Source organism: Pimephales promelas, chromosome 13 (genome assembly GCF_988280905.1).
Source record: "Pimephales promelas chromosome 13, fPimPro1.hap1.1, whole genome shotgun sequence".
NCBI classification, from domain to species: Eukaryota; Metazoa; Chordata; class Actinopteri; order Cypriniformes; family Leuciscidae; genus Pimephales; species Pimephales promelas.
In genome coordinates, this window is record NC_142781.1 from 2,686,239 (window position 1) to 2,705,413 (window position 19,175).

Consider the following 19,175-nt stretch of genomic DNA (forward strand, 5'->3'; position numbering starts at 1 on the left):
TTACTGAAAAGAAAAATAATAAACTGGCTGCTGTGGCTGTAAAAACGAAAGAGGTAAACATTAACAGAACAAAGTGTAGCTAGATTTTACATTTTAAAACGGTAATTTACAAAATATGTGGTAAATCCAACAGACTTTTTTTTCGACTGAGTTATCTTCTAGGCCGCTACTTTTAACATAGGCCTACTTACAATACAAGCACCATATCATCATACAACAGTGGTGCTAAAGAGAAAAACACATGAAGAATCAAACTTCATCGCAGGCTGAGGGAAATACTGAACCGTCATCATAACACACACCACATAACACTCAAATAATGCAACATAAAATATAGGGATTATCACGATTATTATCAATTAATTTCACAATAATATCACATGAACACTCAACACTAGATTTTAATGTGTTATTTTTCGCTGCCACAACATGCAAAATTATAAAATGACAAACAATAGGCCCTAATCAGTCTCTTTCTTTGGAATTAAAGAAGTGCTTTGTAAACATTAAGTATTTTCCTTTTAAAAATAACTAATTAAGTCAAAGGCTGCAGGACTTGATTGAAATAGATTTGGCGTTTAGTTTGTTCTAAATTTATTTTCAACCTGAGGTAGAAAACATGAAAACAATATCTCGTTGGTATTTGACTTAAAAACATAAATAATACTACAAAGGGATAATAAATCCCAATGAAAGTCTTTGGATCTTTTGAATTAAATGTAAGCTAATTATTATTAACCATGTATTTCTTTTAAAACCACTTTTCCTAAAGTAAAACAGTATTTTCAGTGAATGATATATGCATTCTGTGTAACTACTTGCATACATCATTCGTTATTCTTTCAAGCAGACATATTTATTTGAATGAATATAATTAATCCTTATTAAATCTATTAGTTCACTTTAAAAAAAAAAACGATTGCTGATAATTTACTCACCCCCGTCATCCAAGATGTCCATGTCTTTCTTTCTTCAGTCGAAAAGAAATTAAGGATTTTGATGAAAACATTCCAGGATTTTCTCCATATAATGGACTTCAATGGGAACCAAACGGTTCAAGATCCAAAAGACAGTTTCAGTGCAAACTGTTCAAAGGGCTTTAAACGACTCCAGACGATGAATAAGGGTCTTATCAAGCGAAACTATAAATAAATAAATAACAAAGTTTAAGTTTTATAAGCTCAAATGCTCGCCTTGCTCTGTTCTGTGTGACTCTCCTGTTCGAACTCGTTCATCAAAATGAACAAATCTTTTTCCGTGTCATTTGACAATTGTCAAAATTGACAAAAGATTCGTTCATTTTGATGAACGAGTTCGAACAGGACGCTCATCAAAGAACAGAGCAAGGCGAGCATTTGAGCTTATAAAACTTAAACTTTTTTATTTATTTATTAAATGAGCGATCGTTTCGCTTGATAAGACCCTTATTCATGTTTTCATTAGGTTTATTATCCACTATCACTTTAAGACGTCGGATCATTTCCATGCGGATCCAATTGCACTGATGCACACCTCCGATACACTCACAACTGTTTAAGACATAACCGACATAGTTTACATGAAAACTGTCCAAACCGGACATAATGTTGTGTGTATTTGTCTATTTAGACACAAAAGAGAGCTCACTTCAGTCTATTGCACGGCTGCACTACTACACCGCCTGGCCCTGTACCTATTAACTAAGTGATTTCCAATTGAGCGGGAAATGGTGCTGAAAATAGCCTAAGCACAACAATACAGAAAGATGTGTCAAACAGCGTGATAAAAAAAAAAAAAAGGTATAGAAAAATTACATTTTGATAAATGGAAACTAAAATTTAAAGCAACAAACTAAATTCCTTGATATTCCATGACTTGGACAAAAAATATGTAAAATTTCCTGACTTTCAATGTCTGGAATAGACCTTTTAAAATTCCATGACATTCCAGAAATTCCATGACCCGTGGGAACCCTGCACATTATATATATATATTGTTATCAGGGATTTGTTTGTTTTCTGGTCTCAGTATCCTCGTGTATCTCCTTTGTCGAGCGCTTGATCTGAACCACCTGACCCGTGACAGCAATACTGTGGCGTTTGGAAAACCGGGAAATTCTCCACATTCATTCCAACCATTTTAAATCAAAGGAAACACATTATTTCACATGTCCTTTTATTATTCAAAGTATTTGTACCTTTTAACATTGTATTACAGCCATAAAGCCAACAACTACAGACAAAAAATACATAACTTATTTCACATGATGAATTTTGTTGTTTGTTGTTGTTTTGTTTTCTATAAAATCAGCATCAATATTGGCTGTAACTTTCTTCTTAAATTGGCTTTGATCCTAAATACACTAGAGTCTAATACTGTATATATTTTTCATGATACACTTCATTGTTTGTGTTTTTTTCTTCTTCTCCATTTCCAGCACAATACAAATGTGAAAACATCAGAAAAAATAGAGCTCTTCTCTTTTCTCCAGAGTCCCTCTCGGAGATCTCCTCGGAAAAAACCAACAAAATCACAGCCGTTACGTAAAAAATAAAACACTAATAACACGTAAAAGCTTTCAAATAATACATTTTTCAAATACAACAAAAAAAATAACACTACTTAAATCCGTCTCATACAAAGAGTGTTTGCAGTGAAAATTTCGGCTAAACGGGGAATGATAATGATTGTTTTGAGCTTTCAAAAATGCAAGTAAACAATAAATACAAACAATGTGCTTCATCCCTATAGACATATTTACACAAGTCTTTGGCTTATGCTCATCATCTGCTACCAAAAAGGAAAAGAAGAAACGTAATAAGCCAGCCATTAGAGCGGAGTTCAGTGCTCTCCGGTCAAGCGATGTCCATCTACACGAGTACAGCTACACATGTTATCAACAGGAACAGTGACAGACACACGCAAATCAAGAGCGTCTTCAGCATGCAACAGCTCGGCCTTTGTGTTTCAAATGGCTGTGAAAAAAGAACAAAACCAAACATGAACTCGACCGGGGGGCACTTGAGTCCCATGAAGTCAACACGGATGCACAGACATTTCCACGGCGGTGTCCATTAGGACGTCTCGATGTACTCCAGGGCCAGGTCGTAGCAGAAGCGGTACTGCTCCTGTGAAGAGCACAACAGAGATGTTCAGCAGGACGACAGAGGAAGTGGTGAACCACAACGGCTTATCGTCAACACTTCTCTCGCTCAACGCTATCTATCTACTCATTAATCAACGCGCTGGACAATTAACATTAAAACACCCATTCGGAAAGAAATGAGAATACAATCAATAATTAAAAATAAGAACAAAATCTCTCCGTCTTTAAAAAAAAAATGGTAAAACGAGAGAGACATACCATGGTTTTCATAATAAATGACGTTAGGCTTGGGTTATATTCGATTTATTTTCAATGTTGTACATTTGCATTTACAGTGTGAAATCTCCTTGTTATGAGGCATTACACTGAAAAGAGTATCCGTATTTTCATTGATCCGTGTAAATAATTTGACTACACTCTTAGAAGAAAAGGTTCTATATAGAACCTTAAAAGGTTCTATCAGCGCTACGTATTTGGAACCCCTAAAAGGTTCTGTACACTCTTAAAAAAAGGGTTCTATATAGAACCCTGGGGTTCCATACTTGGCTAATAGAACCTTTTACAAAAAAAAAAATGGTTCTGTATAGAACCATTTTGGAGTTCCATATATGAAGCGGGGGATGGAACCATTTCTTCTAAGACTGTATGTTTTCAGAGGATGTCTATTTTGGATTATTGTCAAGCACATTGCTTCTCAAGGAAATGTAAATCTAGTTGTATAGATGCTGGGGTATTCTTGTCAGAAAATACAACGAGGTTACACTTTATTTTAAGACGATGTTGTTACAGCGTAATTACACAAATAAGCCGTGAGGGTAACACTTTATTTTACGGCGTCTGTGATACAGAGTAATTACTTAATAGTAGACGTTGTAATAACATGTAACAAAGTGTAATGAACACTTACAGATTGTAATTACGCACATGCAACAGGCCGAGTCGCTTACATACGTGTTACACAGTAACTAAGTACTAAGAAAGTACTTTGTACTACTCTATGTAACAAGTACTTAAATATGTTACAAAGGTGTGAGAAAAGCATGCAGTTACACATGGTCCGTCATTTTGTACCTTCTGTAGGCTGTTACACGTATGTAACATAAAAAATAAAGTGTTTTCCTTACGTGTAACAGCCTACAGAAGGTATTATTTACACTTTATTTTACAGTGTCCTTGTTACATATGTAACATGTACTTACCAGTAATAACAGCAAATTTAGCTGCGTTCACTACACGCAACCAAGCAACACGATGCCATTCATTTTCAATGGTGAGCGGGCGACTGCCGGCGACTGGATGGGGCGTGTCTGACGACGCGACAAAGTTGAGAAATGTTTAACTTTATGTAAATAAAGAGCGATTTTCGCGAGACTGAATGGTTTCGGGAACCCAGATAGACCGGTGTTTGACCGTTTGCTGCAGTTAAATAGCCGCAATGGCAAAGAGCACTCACTGTTTCTCGTTCATCTTTAATATTATGAATTTTTATTTAGTGATTCTATTTATATTTAGACTTTTCCTTCCAAAATATTTGTTTGTAGCGGCAATAAAACGCATTAGTTGTCTAACATAGAGTAACATCCGTGAATGTCACTCCCAAACATTACTAGGCAACCGGTAGTGGGGAACACCCTCCGGCGCAGCCACAGGCGACCTGCAGCGACAAAGTCGCGTGTAGTGTGAACACAGCTTTATGCATAATTACACGCGCAACTAATCCTGAACCAAACCCTAACTCTATAGTACGTACATGTAGTTGCCTATTAACACACACTACCTAAATGTATAATTACACCGTAACAATCACTGCGTTTCCATTACCCTTCAATTTGCACAAATTGAAATTGCAAAATGAAAATACGCTCAATGGAAACACGTCAATTTCGCAAAAACTCCCGTTTATCGCAAAAAAGATTTTACGCTCGCATGAGGAGGTTTTTCAGGCAATTCGAAAAAGGATTTTTTCGCAAAACTGCAATGGAAACGGATTTTGCGCATTTACAGTCACCTGACTTAGAAGACGGAGTGTGTTTTAGGTCCGTGTCCGCAAATAATAATAATAATTATCATCATTAGCCTATTATAACATTTATTAGGCTACATATGTAGAAGACGCTTTTATCCATAAACGGAAGAAAGAAATTCGTCACATCTCATTCATAGTACAGGTTGGACAATAATAATAATAGGGCTAAGATTATCACAAATAAACACTCGATTTTGACCAATATCCAAGAGTGTGTGTGAAGTTTGGAGACCGCGCCGTGAACACTTTCATTTTCCCATCAACAGTGGAAACAACTTAAAATACTCGAGCATTTCTGGTTATACAGAAAATAATAATACATTATTCGCAACTACTTTTATTTGCGTAATGTCACAATAACAAGAAAACGTTGTGCTTTTGTAAAATAACATAAAACAATCAGGCGCGCTTTATGATCTTCGTGAACTGGAGCGCGAGAACTGAACCAATAGCCTTTACAGACTAAAGCTTGAAATGTCCACTTTAAAAAGAACAAATTCGAATCGTGAACTAAAACCTTCTGATTATGTAATCCGTATGAAAGGTGCCGTTCTCTCTAAAGCTGCATCCGGAGATTATGTTTTTAGCTCGTTATTTTTTCAGACGCATTTATAATAACTCACCTATAGCCTATACAGCACTGCGGGAAAAATATCAGAAATATCCATGTTCTAATTTGGCCTTAGAAAACCAGTAAAATCTACATTTTTCCCATATTAATTTGTGAATATTTTAAATGTTTTAAAGGGGGCAAAAAGTCATAAACAAATATCTGAAAATTCGTTGAGATGTATATAGCGCAGCATTGGTGTGGTCAAACTAAAACGTTGGTGTTCAACTTTGCATTTTAAAAATACAACAACCGTTCATTTTTCGTTTTGCAACGACCGTTTGGACATAATACGAGATAGAGTTCTTTATTAAATTCATTTAAAAAAAAAAAAAACAATAATTACAGGAATAGCCTCTCTAAACCTCAAAGAACTGCCATCAAGACATCGAAGCAGAAATAAGGGAGAAACACCGAGGAACTCTGTGTCTTTCCCTGCCATTAATGCTTGGATAACACACCACGTCTCCTTCCATTAATAATAATAATAATAATGTCGAGTGCGGTGCATGGCTGTGAAATAGGTTATAAACCTACCAAAGTCCGTTGCCATAATTTTTGGAATGACTTATCGCGAGAGGAAAAAAAGACGTTTTAGTCGCATAACATCGTTTAATGGAAACACCGTCATTTCGCAATAGTTTTTTATCGACATTTGGAAAATATGGTAAAAGTTTTGCGTAAATCTGTAATGGAAACGCGCCGAATGACACCTTCAAATAAAGTGTAACCAGTTTGGGTTACTTGCTTGTAATTATACATCATTTACTGTTATTACTATAGTAATTACGTGTAGCACGGGTACTGTACTGTATGTCACCTTTACAGAAGGTGTTGCTTCCAGTGACTTCCTCATCCTGCTGACACTAGTGAGTGAGTGAGTGTGTGTGTGTTAGTGTAGTGTGTGTTCATACCGGGCTGTCCACCATGTTGGGCTTGCTGTTCCTCAGACTCTTCACCGCATGAAAGACGTCAACAACATTCTGCCGCTTTATCATCTCACACACAATACTGATGGCACAGAACATCCCACTGCGGCCGCCTCCATTCCTACACACACACACACACACGTCAGAAGATTTCCCCGTACTGTGGGTAAGACTTCCTCCTCACAGATATTCTCATGGAGAGAGCCGCTCGAGATCGTGAGGAACAGTGTATTTAAAACACTGCGCTTGCTGATGAAATAAAAGGCCATTTAAGTGCACTAAAACAGACGCTGTGTTTCTTGACATCTTTTAAAATGTGTAATGATATCAAATTTAACTTGCTTGCAAATTTAAGAAGTGCACTTATTTTCATGTGTAGGCATGTGCACTTATAATACATTTTAACTGTAATGTGTGATTTGATATTACATTTCAAGTTAATATATTTAAAATGTACCAAATTGCTACTAAAAATATAAGCATATTTTAGTTAACATAACTGCATATAAAGTTGGTCAAAAAGCACTCTTCAGTTTAGATAATTACATTTATATAAATTGAAACTATAATACGTTTTCATTTAATTCCAATTAACATGCAATTAAGTGTCCGGAGACATTTAACCTTTAATTCACGCGCAAATCTTTTCTTTGTGAGTATGTTGTTTCTTTTAAAAAGTATGGTAAAGAATTGAAGTGTTTATTACTTGACACAGTAAAAGTGCTTGATAAATGAGTCAGAGTTTGTTCTTCATGTGATGTTGAGCGTGGGTAAATCTGATTTCAGTGGACTTATATCAGGAAATACCGATTGACAAGATCAGTATTCAAGAGTATTTGGTTTGTTCATGGCTATACAGTAGATTTGACACCATGAGCATGTGTGTGTTGTGATTGACATCTGTACTCACAGGCAGTGTATAATAGTGCGTCCGTCGCCTTCCTCACACTCCTCCTGCCATTTGTCCACCTGGAGGATCAGTTTGAGGAACGAGCGCTTGGAGGCGGGGACTTCCCTATGCCCCGCCCACCCCAGGTACTGGAACTGTCGGACCATCAGGTAACCTTCCTGAGGCTTGGGGCACACACACACACACACACACGTCAATATGTGACCCGGTCGCACGGGTTTATTTGTGGCAATACCAACAATCAGTGGAATACAGTACCTCAACCAATTAGAGAGTGCTCATCATTTAAGCTTAATTTTAAGAAATGGCTTCTACATAACCAACACTGTGAACATTAACGCTGCTCCTCTATTATTATTATTACTAACCTTATTATTAATTTTATTATAGACCTATTCTTTCATACTTAATTCAATTATTTTTAATTTCTTTTTTGTTTTTTGGTTTAATTGTGTCTGTATATACATTGTCTTTTTGTATACTTCTAGTTTTATGACTGTTGTGTTGCTGTAATTTTTAACTCTTTTTTTCTAGTTAAGAGCCTAATAACATCTGGCAAAGGGACTACCAATGAAAACTAGCCTAATTTGGGTACATTTACATTTAAGAATGTTTATTAATGTACACTGTCCCTTTTCTAAATAAATAAATAAACAATACATTGCACGGGTCAAAATTATTGATTTTTCTTGTATGCCGAAAATCATCAGGATATTAAGTAAACATGTTCCATGAGGATATTTTGTAAATATATAAAACATATTTTTTTTGTGAGTGAGTGCAGCACATTCGTGAACATAAATGAAGAAGTTTAAAGGCGATTTTCTCAATGTTTAGGTTTTTTGCACAAAATATTGAAAATGTGAAATATTTGATTTATCTATCCTATCAAACCATACATTGGAACGGAAAGCGTATTTATTCATCTTTCCGATGATGTATTTATCTTTCTTTATAGAAATTGACCCAGTTTTGTGGTCCAGGGTCGCATATAATGATGCAAGTCTAACCAAGACAGATGTGCGGCTCTGCAGAGATCAGTGTTGTAGTCGAGACCACCTCACTCGAGTCCGAGTCGACACCGAGACCAGAGAGAGTCGAGTCTGAGTCAAGACCGAGTCCATAGAGAGTCGAGTCCGAGACCAGAGACGGTCGAGTCCGAGTCGAGACCGAGACCAGAGACGGTTGATTACCTAATTTACTTTTATTTACTTAGAGAAATCCTTTTTTTTTTTTACTGAATTTACTTAGAGTTTAAAAAATATGATCAGTTTAGGGTAAAAAGGCCACATAGTAGGTGGTTTTAAAAGTAATTTTATTACAATTTGTCATGCGCAGTTGCGCACTAGAAAATCACCAATCACTGGGCGTGTCAATCAATTTAAAGAATTATTTTATTAACATACATTAATAATCATGAAAAATATTTTGAATTGAACTCGAGTGGACTCGGGAATAATTCCGAGTCCAAAAAAAAAATAAAAATGTTCGAGTACGAGTCAATTCCGAGTCCAAATGCACACGAGTCCATGACAAGACCAAGACCATTAAAATATGGTCTCGAGTCCGAGTCCGAGTCTCGAGTACTACAACTCTGGCAGAGATGTGTGAAACTCACTCTGGTCAGGTTGCATATCCTGAAGAGACGACTGATGACGTCGCAGTCCATGGAGCTGGATATGCAGTCCACCTGTACAGGCCCGTATCTCAGCATCCCCTCCTCCGGCCAGTACTGAGGACAACCCTGTACACACACATTACACTCTCATCATCAAACACAGCAGTCTTTTTACACTACAGTCAGCTATTCTGCCCTTTTACAAAGTCTTGATGTGTTTCAGGCTCTTCTAGAACAGGTTTTCCTGCTTGAATGTTGATTATTTTCTCATATTCTCCATTGTTGTGGATCAGCTGTCAGTAACGCTCTGTTCACTTCCTGTCTCTATGAAGCCCCTCCTTCTGAAAAGCACACTGTGCTCTGATTGGTCGGCTGGATCAGTGTGTTGTGATTGGTCGAGCACTTCGAGTGTGTTTGGGAAATGTCCCGCCCCTTATCATAACCGGCAGTTTAACATACTACTAACTCAACCAGGCCCCGCCCCTTTTCATACTTTTTTCATGCCTGATTCTGACGTAACAAACGACCTTGTAACCAATCAGATCAACGTGTGATCGTCAACAAGTGGATCTCTGAGTGAGTGAGGTGGGGTTCATTTGCATATTCATAGAACTACGCATACTAAATGAGGCAAGGGTGTCGAGTTACATTCAAGACATTTACAGTATATAATAAAAAAACTTTAAAATATGTCATTTTGGTGATCAAAGATGAGGCTTAAGGGATCAAATTATTGACTACAGGGGGACTATAAATGAAAATCGGACACTTCACGACACTTCAGCTTGAATCTCACCTGAGCCAAATCGATCTCGTTCAGCATGACGATGGAGGTGCATCCATAATCGTACACCAGCCTCCAGAAGTCCTTGACGGTGTTGGGTAGTGGATGCTGGGTCACGATGAACGCGGCCGGCTGCCTGTAGCTCTGCACGACATAGAGAACAATGTACTTCCAGCAAACTCTCACTCTGACACTCACACACTAACAAGACAGAGATGGAAGTCTTCTCAGGATGGCGACGCGTGATCATGCAGGGGCCACAGTGACAGATATAGATACACTATATCCATCCGAAAAATTGTGGCAAGAGATTACAAGCAATATTATTAATAAAATCCAACAGATAAGATTTGAGTTTGAAATAATCAAATGAAGTGCTCAAGTCAACCATTTAAAATGAGTAACTGCAAATAGCACAATTTAGATGGTACACTGTAAAAATGAACGCGCTTTATCTAATAAAAAAACAATTGTGGCAACAGATTACAAGCAATATCATTAATTCAATTTAACAATAGAATTGAGTAATAATTAATACAATTAATTTAGAGTAAACCTAAAAAAAGTACATTTAAGTCACCATTATGGTGATCAGTGTTTTAGGATTGTTTTAAAATGACGGTTTTCTCCTTCAGTGATTCTGCTTGTTAAACTTAACTGTCACCGTCCCACAGGTGGGACGTTTGCCACTATATTTTTAAAACAATAATATCTTAGTAAATACCTTAAATAATATTGACAAACTATATATCATTTGAAAGCTTACAATCTCTAGTTTCCATATTTGGTGAATGATTTTCAAAATATATTACAGAGAAGCCATAATTTATCAATATGCAACAAGAATATTTTCATACTCATAAGGCGTGTTCAGACCTTTATTTTAAAATAGCAGTCAACATGAAAAATCATGAAAAAATGGTAGAAACCTCAGTTTGTTTTCATGCCAAAAGTTCAAAAGATAGAATCCATTCAATTATTTTGGAAAAAAAAGGTCTGAAAAGTTTGAAATATTAAGAAAAAATAATAAATTCACCATTTGTGACGTGGCTGCTAGCTATGACTTACATGCGTGTTCTTTGTATGTGTTTCTTAGAGGTTCAATTCATATCAAAATCTGCCAAACTTCCCATACTACTTCTGAATAGGATCTCTAATTCTATGAAAATTGTGAAAATAATGGTTCATATCACTCAAAACATGAATGGAAATGCAGACGCCCTTATATGGGCAGTAATGGAGTCTGATTGTGCCCTAGTGGAAGCGTTCGGTACTGCGCCCAAACAAAATCTTACTGAAAGCTCATTTTTTGAGATATCAACCTAAAATTTGAAACACAACTTGTTCAGATTTTTGGCTTTGATCTTTCTGCCGTTTTAGAGTAGCCCAGGTTTTGAAAATATATATTTTATGTAAAATATGAATAATTAATATTTTTACATTGTACATTTCCATAAACTCAAACTTCTATAACTTTTTTCTGTTTCACTTTCTTAATTTATTTCACTTCTACAAAAATCTGCCAAATGTCTTCTTTAAAACAAGACCAATCATACGTCTATATTCCAAAGCATTCTTGAATTACAGCCATTTAAGTTCGAAATGTGCATTTTCATGTCTATTCAAAAAAAAAAAAGGGGGGGGGGGGGTGACAGTTAAGAGGTTAACATCAGGTGTCTTCAATGTTGGCAATTAAAAATAATGAATCTGTTATTTTTGTTTATTTTTTTTTACTAATTTTAAATGGTTAACTTTTAAGGAATAATTTGATTATTTATTACTCAATTCTAACTTGTGCAATTTAATTAATAATATTGCTTGTAATCTGTTCCCACCATTTGATTGATTAGATAAAGCATATTCATTTTTACAGTGTAACCAGAATCAATAGACAAGAACTTCCACCACAATGTACTTCCTGCAAACTCTTACTCTGCTTTGAGACACTTACACACAAACAAGACAAACATGGAAGTCTTCTCAGGATGGCGACGCGTGGATGTGTATGATCATGCAGGGGCCACAGTGAGCGTTCGGAAATGAGAGAGTGATGTAAACGTTTGTCGGTTCATATGTGTGATAAATGTACGTCTCTGTAAGTTATTTAATGCATTCATTTTCCTTAGCATGCTGGAGCAAACCCAATATAGAGAGAGAGGTTGAATGGAAAGTGCTGACATACCACTAAAGCCACGAAACAAATCCAGTCTAACAGAGGCAGAACTGAATCAGAAATTACCTGGTACTCTTCTGACGGCTTGGTTAAAAAAAGTCCAAGAGTTTGTGAAGCGTACGAGGAAGCCATTTAAAATTACCCTCTAAAATCACAACTTTTTGAGCTCATCTGTCAAACTAGCTGGTTCTGGCTGTCAGAACACCATCTCCCAGGGTCAAAGGTCATCGGCTGTGAAGACGCCACTGAATGAACATGTCGTTCTGTATGACGTACGGAAAGACGGTGCTCTACATTAGACGGACACGAGCGGATTCGTTGCTTCACTGCCATGACACATGAACCTCTCGGAGATGGAGGCATACCAAACTGAATACTGAACAAATGCATTCTCAGATCAGAAACTCGCCCTCGTGTCATTCCAGACCTGTCTGACTGACTTTCTTTCTTCCGTGGAAGACAAACGGAGAGATTCTGAAGAATCTGTGGGCAGGACATAATGAAATCATGAAATCTCGTGCGCCCAGAACAGGTTTCTATATCAGGACTCAAACATGTCGTCTCGAGTGTGAGCAAGTGTGTGTGTGGTATGAAGGAAACACTGTGCTAAACATCTCCATTTGTGTTCCACAGAAAGAAAGAAAGAAAGAAAGAAAGAAAGAAAGAAAGAAAGAAAGAAAGAAAGAAAGAAAGAAAGAAAGAAAGAAAGAAAGAAAGAGAGAGAGAAAGAAAGAAAGAAAGAAAGATCATCCAGGTTTTAAAATGACTTGCGGGTGAGTAATGATGACAGAACGTTTGCAATTTGAGTCAACTTGTCTTTTAATAAATGACAGAATTAAAGGAGTAGTTCACTTTTTAACAAACTTTTGCTGATAATTTACTCACCCCCATGTCATCCAAGATGTCCATGTCTTTCTTTCCTCAGTCGAAAAGAAATGAAGGTTTTTGATGAAAACATTCCAGGATTTTTCTCCATATAATGGACTTCAATGGGGTCCAAACGGTTCAAGGTCAAAATAAGGGTTTCAGTGCAGCTTCAAAGTGCTTTAAACGACTGCAGGTGATAAATAAAGGTCTTATCAAGCGAAAAGATCGCTCGTTTAATAAATAAATAAAAAAGTTTAAGTTTTATAAGCTCAAATGGTCGCCTTGCTCTGTTCTGTGATGCACGTTCGTGACTCTCCTGTTCGAACTCGTTCATCAAAACGAAGAAATATTTTTTCGAGTCATGACTCGACGGGTCCTATATAAAAAATATATATATAAAACTTAAACTTTGTTATTTATTTATTAAATGAGCGATCGTTTCGCTTGATAAGACCCTTATTCATCGTCTGGAGTCGTTTAAAGCCCTTTGAACAGTTTGCACTGAAACTCTCATTTGGACCTTGAACCGTTTGGTTCCCATTGAAGTCCATTATATGGAGAAAATCCTTTAATGTTTTCATGAAAATCCTTAATTTCTTTTCGACTGAAGAAAGAAAGACATGGACATCTTGGATGACATGGGGGTGAGTAAATTATCAGCAAAAGTTTTTTTTTAAAGTGAACTACTCCTTTAAAGCAAGAGATTCACAGATACACTTACCTCGCCCTTTCCAATAAGGTTACCAAAAAAAAATTTGGACTATTATTTTTGGAAACCCAAATAAAGGAATGACCAATTTAGGACCACATACAGCCATCAAGAAGAATTCATTAATGATGGTACAAAATTGAAAGACAAATGATGGTCTCGGACTAGGTTTTAAAGTGGCTCACGCTAACATCTGTCCAACTCAAAGGACTTGCCACCTGGATTTGTCTCTAGCTTTCTGTAGCTCCGTTCCAAAATCCACTGAGCGATCTCGCGGTCAAGTAGCGCACAATAACTCCAAAGAGTTCGATTAGCATGTCGCTAAGCCAACGTGCGCTTTAATTCGCATTAAGAATCGACGGCACAAATACTGGGGTAAAATGATTCATTTTACTTACATTGAACTGTTATCAGTGTGTTTTTAACTACTAAAAACTACTCCATGCACCTTTTTTTTTAACTGAACTGGCTGATCCGATAAAAGCGATGTGTACTAATACAAGGCGGCAAATTTAAGCTGCCCACGTCTGGTGTGGGCCCGGATCTAGGCCAACACTACACCGTAAAAAATAATACACTATATCCACTCAATAAAATTGTTTCAATAAATTACAAGCAATATTATTAATAAAATCCCACAAATAAGATTTGAGTTAGAGTTCATCAAATTAAGTGCTTAAAAGTCAACCATTTAAAACACAAAAAATGAAGTACAATTTAGATGATAACTATGAAGAAAAAAGAAACACAAGAACTTCAAGTGCACTAAAGACACATTAAATCTCTCTTATTACAACCAGACTAATGTTATTTCTGTCATTCATCAACAGAAGCTCTTCTTGTGTGTGTGTTCGCCGTTACGGTGATCAGTGTTTGCTTTAGTTGGGCTGATTGACTCTTGGTGTTTTGAGTTTGTGGTTTTTGTAACAGTGTTTCACTAAAGCAAATGGTTTTGGAAAGGAAGCCATAAACATGAATTTTTAGTTTTAAATTCACTATAGTTTTTTTTTAAAGACAGACTGTATTAATAAAAAAAAACCATACAGTGTATTTACAAATAGAAAAATTCATAATGTCTCATCAGAGCCAACAAAATATTGTTACTGAACATATTTTGATAATTTATGACATCAGTCAATCATGTTTCTTTACGATGATAAAACCTTTATCAAATGAGCATCTTTGTTTACGCCTTCCTTTGCAACAAATGATGTGCTTTAGCAAAAACCACAGACTCGCATAAAAAGCCAAGACTCTAAACGAAACACTGATCATCATAATGGTGAACAAACATTTTCGGTAACACTTTACAATAAGGTTCATTAGTTAACATGTACAATATGTATCTATTAATCTTAGTTAATATTAATTCCAACATTTACTAATATGTTATCTACCTCAAAGGTTACACTTTATAATAACTGCACGCTATTAATCATTAGTTAAGCATGAGTAAACAGTTAATACATCATTTATAAAACATGAATAGACATTAATATGCAGTTTATAAATATAGCTATACATGTTTTTTTCTTGATTTATACGCATATCTATAATGCGTTTAATAATTGTATTTTCATTCTTTGTTAATGATCAATTAATAATTTCTAAATGAAGTATAGCATTATTTACAAACCAGTTGTTTAAGAGTTGTCAGTCATTCATAAGATCACTTAGAAAGTGTAAGTAAATGTAGTAAATACAGGTAGTTATAAAGCATTTAGTAGTGGTTAGTTAACTATTTTTGTGAGCTAATCTAAAGTGAGGACTATTCATGCTTTGTAAAGCATTTATAAAGGCGATTTAAAGACTCGTCATTCTTCTAAACAGTAAAATGTCACAAACACAACGCAGTGATACAGAACATATTTAACAGCCTTTAAAAATGCTTTACAAGGCATGACTAGTCCTCACTTTAGATGAGCTCACGAACATAGTCAGCTGACCAATGATAACTACCCGAATTAACCCTGAATTACAGCATTAATACATGTTAATAAAGCATTTATTAAGTTACCATCACTATATGTCTGAATAATAAGATGTATGAATGTACATTTAAATAGTTTATTAATCATTTACTTACACGCTCTAAGTAATCGTACGAACCACTGAAAACTCTTAAATAACTGGTTTATAAAAAAATGCAATTCTTCATTTAGAAATGATAAATTGATCACTAATAAAGGATGAAAATACAACTATTAAACAAATTATAGATATGCTTTTAAATCAAGAAGAAAGCTGTATTTATGAACTGCTTATTAGTGTCTATTAAGGCTTTATGAATGATGAATTAATGGTTTACTCATGCTTAACTAATGATTATTAGCGTGTAGTGATTATAAAGTGTTACCCTAACATTAATAAACACTGTAACTAATCGTTAGTTCATGTTAGTTAATGCACTTACTAATGTTAACTACACTCTAAAAAATGCTGGGTTGTTTTAACCCAACTTTGGGTCAAATATGGACTAACCCAGCCGTTGGGTTAAATTTTTACATTACATTTTTAACCCAACATTTCGGGTTTGTCCATATTTGACCCAAAATTGGGTTAAAACAACCCAGCATTTTTTAGAGTGTAATGAACCTTATTGTAAAGTGTTACCACATTTTCAATAAAACATCAACATCTAAGCCGGTTAATTCCCCAAAAGAACTGTAGACTAATAAGTCTATCTGGTTTGTAATAAGAGAGATATAATGTCTTTCCAGTTGATTCGTGTAAGCCTGTAGTTCTTGTTTCTGTCTTTCCTTCAGTGATTCTGCTTGTTATCATCTGGTGTCTTCAATGTTGGCAATGAAAAATAATCTCTGATGTCTGCCTGTCTGTTATTCAGGTATCTTTGTTTACATTTTACTTTTTAAAACTCATCTTTTAACGAATCAATTTGATTCATTCTAACTCAATTTTTTTTTTTTACAATATTGCTCGTAATCTGTCGCCACAATTTTATTGAGTATATTTGGCGTGTATGTTGCAGTCTGGGTGCCTGTTGGCTGGCCTCCGTCCGCAGCTCACTGGGTTTTGGAGCAGAGCGTGTGTCTAACGTTAAAGGAGACGAGGAGAAGAGAGACAGCGAGGTTTTCTTACATCCATGAGCGCTGCGTTGATGTAATTACTGCTCTCTCCGTCGATGGTGATGAGGAAGGGCAGGCAGCGGTCGGGCGGGAGGTTGTCCATGAAGCGGTTCTTGTCGTGATTTCGAGGAAGGAGTGCAATGCTGCAGTCTTCAGGCTGAGGCTGAGGGGTCACTGAGTTCAGCGTCTGGACAACACACAGTGGACACATCACGATCACAAGTCTGGAGGCGACCTTTCACTGCAGCTGAGGCCAATTCTGAGCTTTTGTTGTTAACCCTTGTGCATCCTCCATTTTCAGTTTTGTTTTTTTGATCACTTCGCCTGTGTTAAAGCTAACTGCAAAAAAACTTGGCACAGGTGTGTGTTTTTATTGGAATTTTACTATTTCACCGCCATTTTCTTAAAGAAATATATTTTTTGCATTAGGTACAAAAAATACTTTTGGACAAAAATGTCCCCATTGAAACCCATTAAAACTGCCATTTTTAATCCCCGGTTCAGTTAACTATAAAATTATGCGATCTTTGTTTAGAGCCTTTCATTCTGATGGCAAGGCTTCAAAATTTTATTTTTTACTATTTTTTATCAGATGGTGCCATTTTTTTTTAAGTTTGGCCTATAAAACAAATGTCGCTTTATTCCTGTTTTCTGGTTCGGCATATTATAGAGCCAACTGGATAAATTATGCAACAATATTTGTGTGGGTGTGTTGGTATGGATGTCAGAGTGTACAGAAGCCCTGAACCGCAACCTAAAAAAAAAAAAAAGTCAGTAAAAAAAAAAAAAAAATCTGTAAAAAAAAAAAAATCTGTAAAAAAAAAAAAAATTGTAAAAAAAAAAAAAAAAATCTAGCATTTCGAGATTAAAGTCGAAATGTTTCGAGATTAAAGTCGAAATGTTTCGAGATTAAAGTCGAAACATTGTGCATTCATAACAGTGTGCGTCCACTGGCTCAGAGCGCGCGCGCGCGTGTGTGTGTGTGTGTGTGTGTGAAGTCGAACTGCCATGGATAAACACAAAATATAGCTTTTTACTTTTATCTGAATTACTTTTCTTACTTTATCGTTATAAAATATAATGCGCCGGAATAGACTTTAGCCTATAGGAAAACCAACACGGAAAACACTTTTCAGACTGGATGGAGAAATCCAGCTTTATGAATGAATGAATGAATGAATGAATAGGGCATTTATATAGCGCTTTCATATATGCCTACACTCAAAGTGCTTTACAATCATATCAGAGAATCTCTCCTCAACCATAAGTGGTTATTAAATCTTAGGAAATCACAGGATCCGGCACAGAATGATGCACTTAAAATGTATCCAGAGCGTATTTACGTTGAAGAGGGAGACCGAACAGTTACTGTTGTGTTCTCGACCCAGATAGTGTTTACTAGACGAGCACGAAAACACCTCAGAAACACTGCCACTAGCACGTGTGACGTGTGTAGAATTTTGTTGAAAGCCCAGATAAAAGTAAAAAGCTACTATTTTGGGTTTATCCATGGCAGTTCGACTTCACACACACACACACACACACACACACACACACACGCGCGCGCGCGCGCGCTCTGAGCCAGTGGACGCACACTGTTATGAATGCACAATGTTTCGACTTTAATCTCGAAACATTCCGACTTTAATCTCTAAACATTTCGACTTTAATCTCGAAACATTTCGACTTTAATCTCGAAACATTTCGACTTTAATCTCGAAACATTTCGACTTTAATCTCGAAATAATAGATTTTTTTTTTTTTACAGATTTTTTTTTTTTTAAAGATTTTTTTTTTTTACTGATTTTTTTTTTTTTTTTTAGGTTGCGGTTCAGGTTTTCCGTAAAAGTGTGGTTAGTATGTGTGTTATAAAAAAAATATGTGTGTGTGTTTGTAATACTGAGAGAGAAAAACTGCAAATTCAAATCCAATCACTGTGAGCTCCAGTGGGGTTTTGCTGCCACCCAATGGGGAAAATATGATACTATGCTCAAACAAACTGTTAGCTAATTTTTTGACGTATCATCCTCAAATTTGGAACACAACCTATTTAGATTCATGGCTTTGATTTTATTGCAGTTTTGAGTTCAACCTGATTTATAAAATATATATTTTATGTAAAATATTTTTTATAAATAATTTTCATAAACTTATACCTATATAACTTTTTTTTTTGATTTACTTATTATTATTTTTTTTACTTCAGCAATAATCTGCAAACGGTCTTCTTTAAAATGATACCAAACTTAAGTCTGTGCTCCGAAGCGTCACATTTTTGTCCTCTTTTTACCTATGTGTAACGTTTTTTTAATTGATGCACAAGGGTTAAAGACACAGACTCTATGGGGTTTTGGCACAGACTCATCTGTCATTTGTTA

General features: G+C 35.8%; 1 protein-coding gene across 20 annotated transcripts in view; it reads right to left on the bottom strand.

Annotated features, from left to right (window-relative positions):
- Positions 1-2,137: 2,137 nt before the first annotated feature.
- The window catches only part of ptprk (protein tyrosine phosphatase receptor type K), a 244,359-nt gene continuing 227,321 nt past the window's right edge, over positions 2,138-19,175 (bottom strand). For 12 of the 20 annotated variants that reach the window (XM_089118330.1, XM_089118329.1, XM_089118328.1 and 9 more), the window contains 6 exons: positions 16,811-16,984; positions 9,975-10,106; positions 9,179-9,304; positions 7,561-7,724; positions 6,636-6,771; positions 2,138-3,107 (listed from right to left, as the gene is read on the bottom strand). In XM_089118330.1, coding sequence (XP_088974456.1) covers positions 3,054-3,107; positions 6,636-6,771; positions 7,561-7,724; positions 9,179-9,304; positions 9,975-10,106; positions 16,811-16,984 — 786 coding nt within the window. In that variant the 3' untranslated portion in view covers positions 2,138-3,053. Of the gene's footprint in view, positions 3,108-6,635; positions 6,772-7,560; positions 7,725-9,178; positions 9,305-9,974; positions 10,107-12,201; positions 12,220-16,810; positions 16,985-19,175 lie in introns of all 20 variants that reach the window. The other 8 variants (XM_089118314.1, XM_089118316.1, XM_089118317.1 and 5 more) reach the window with 1 other exon arrangement.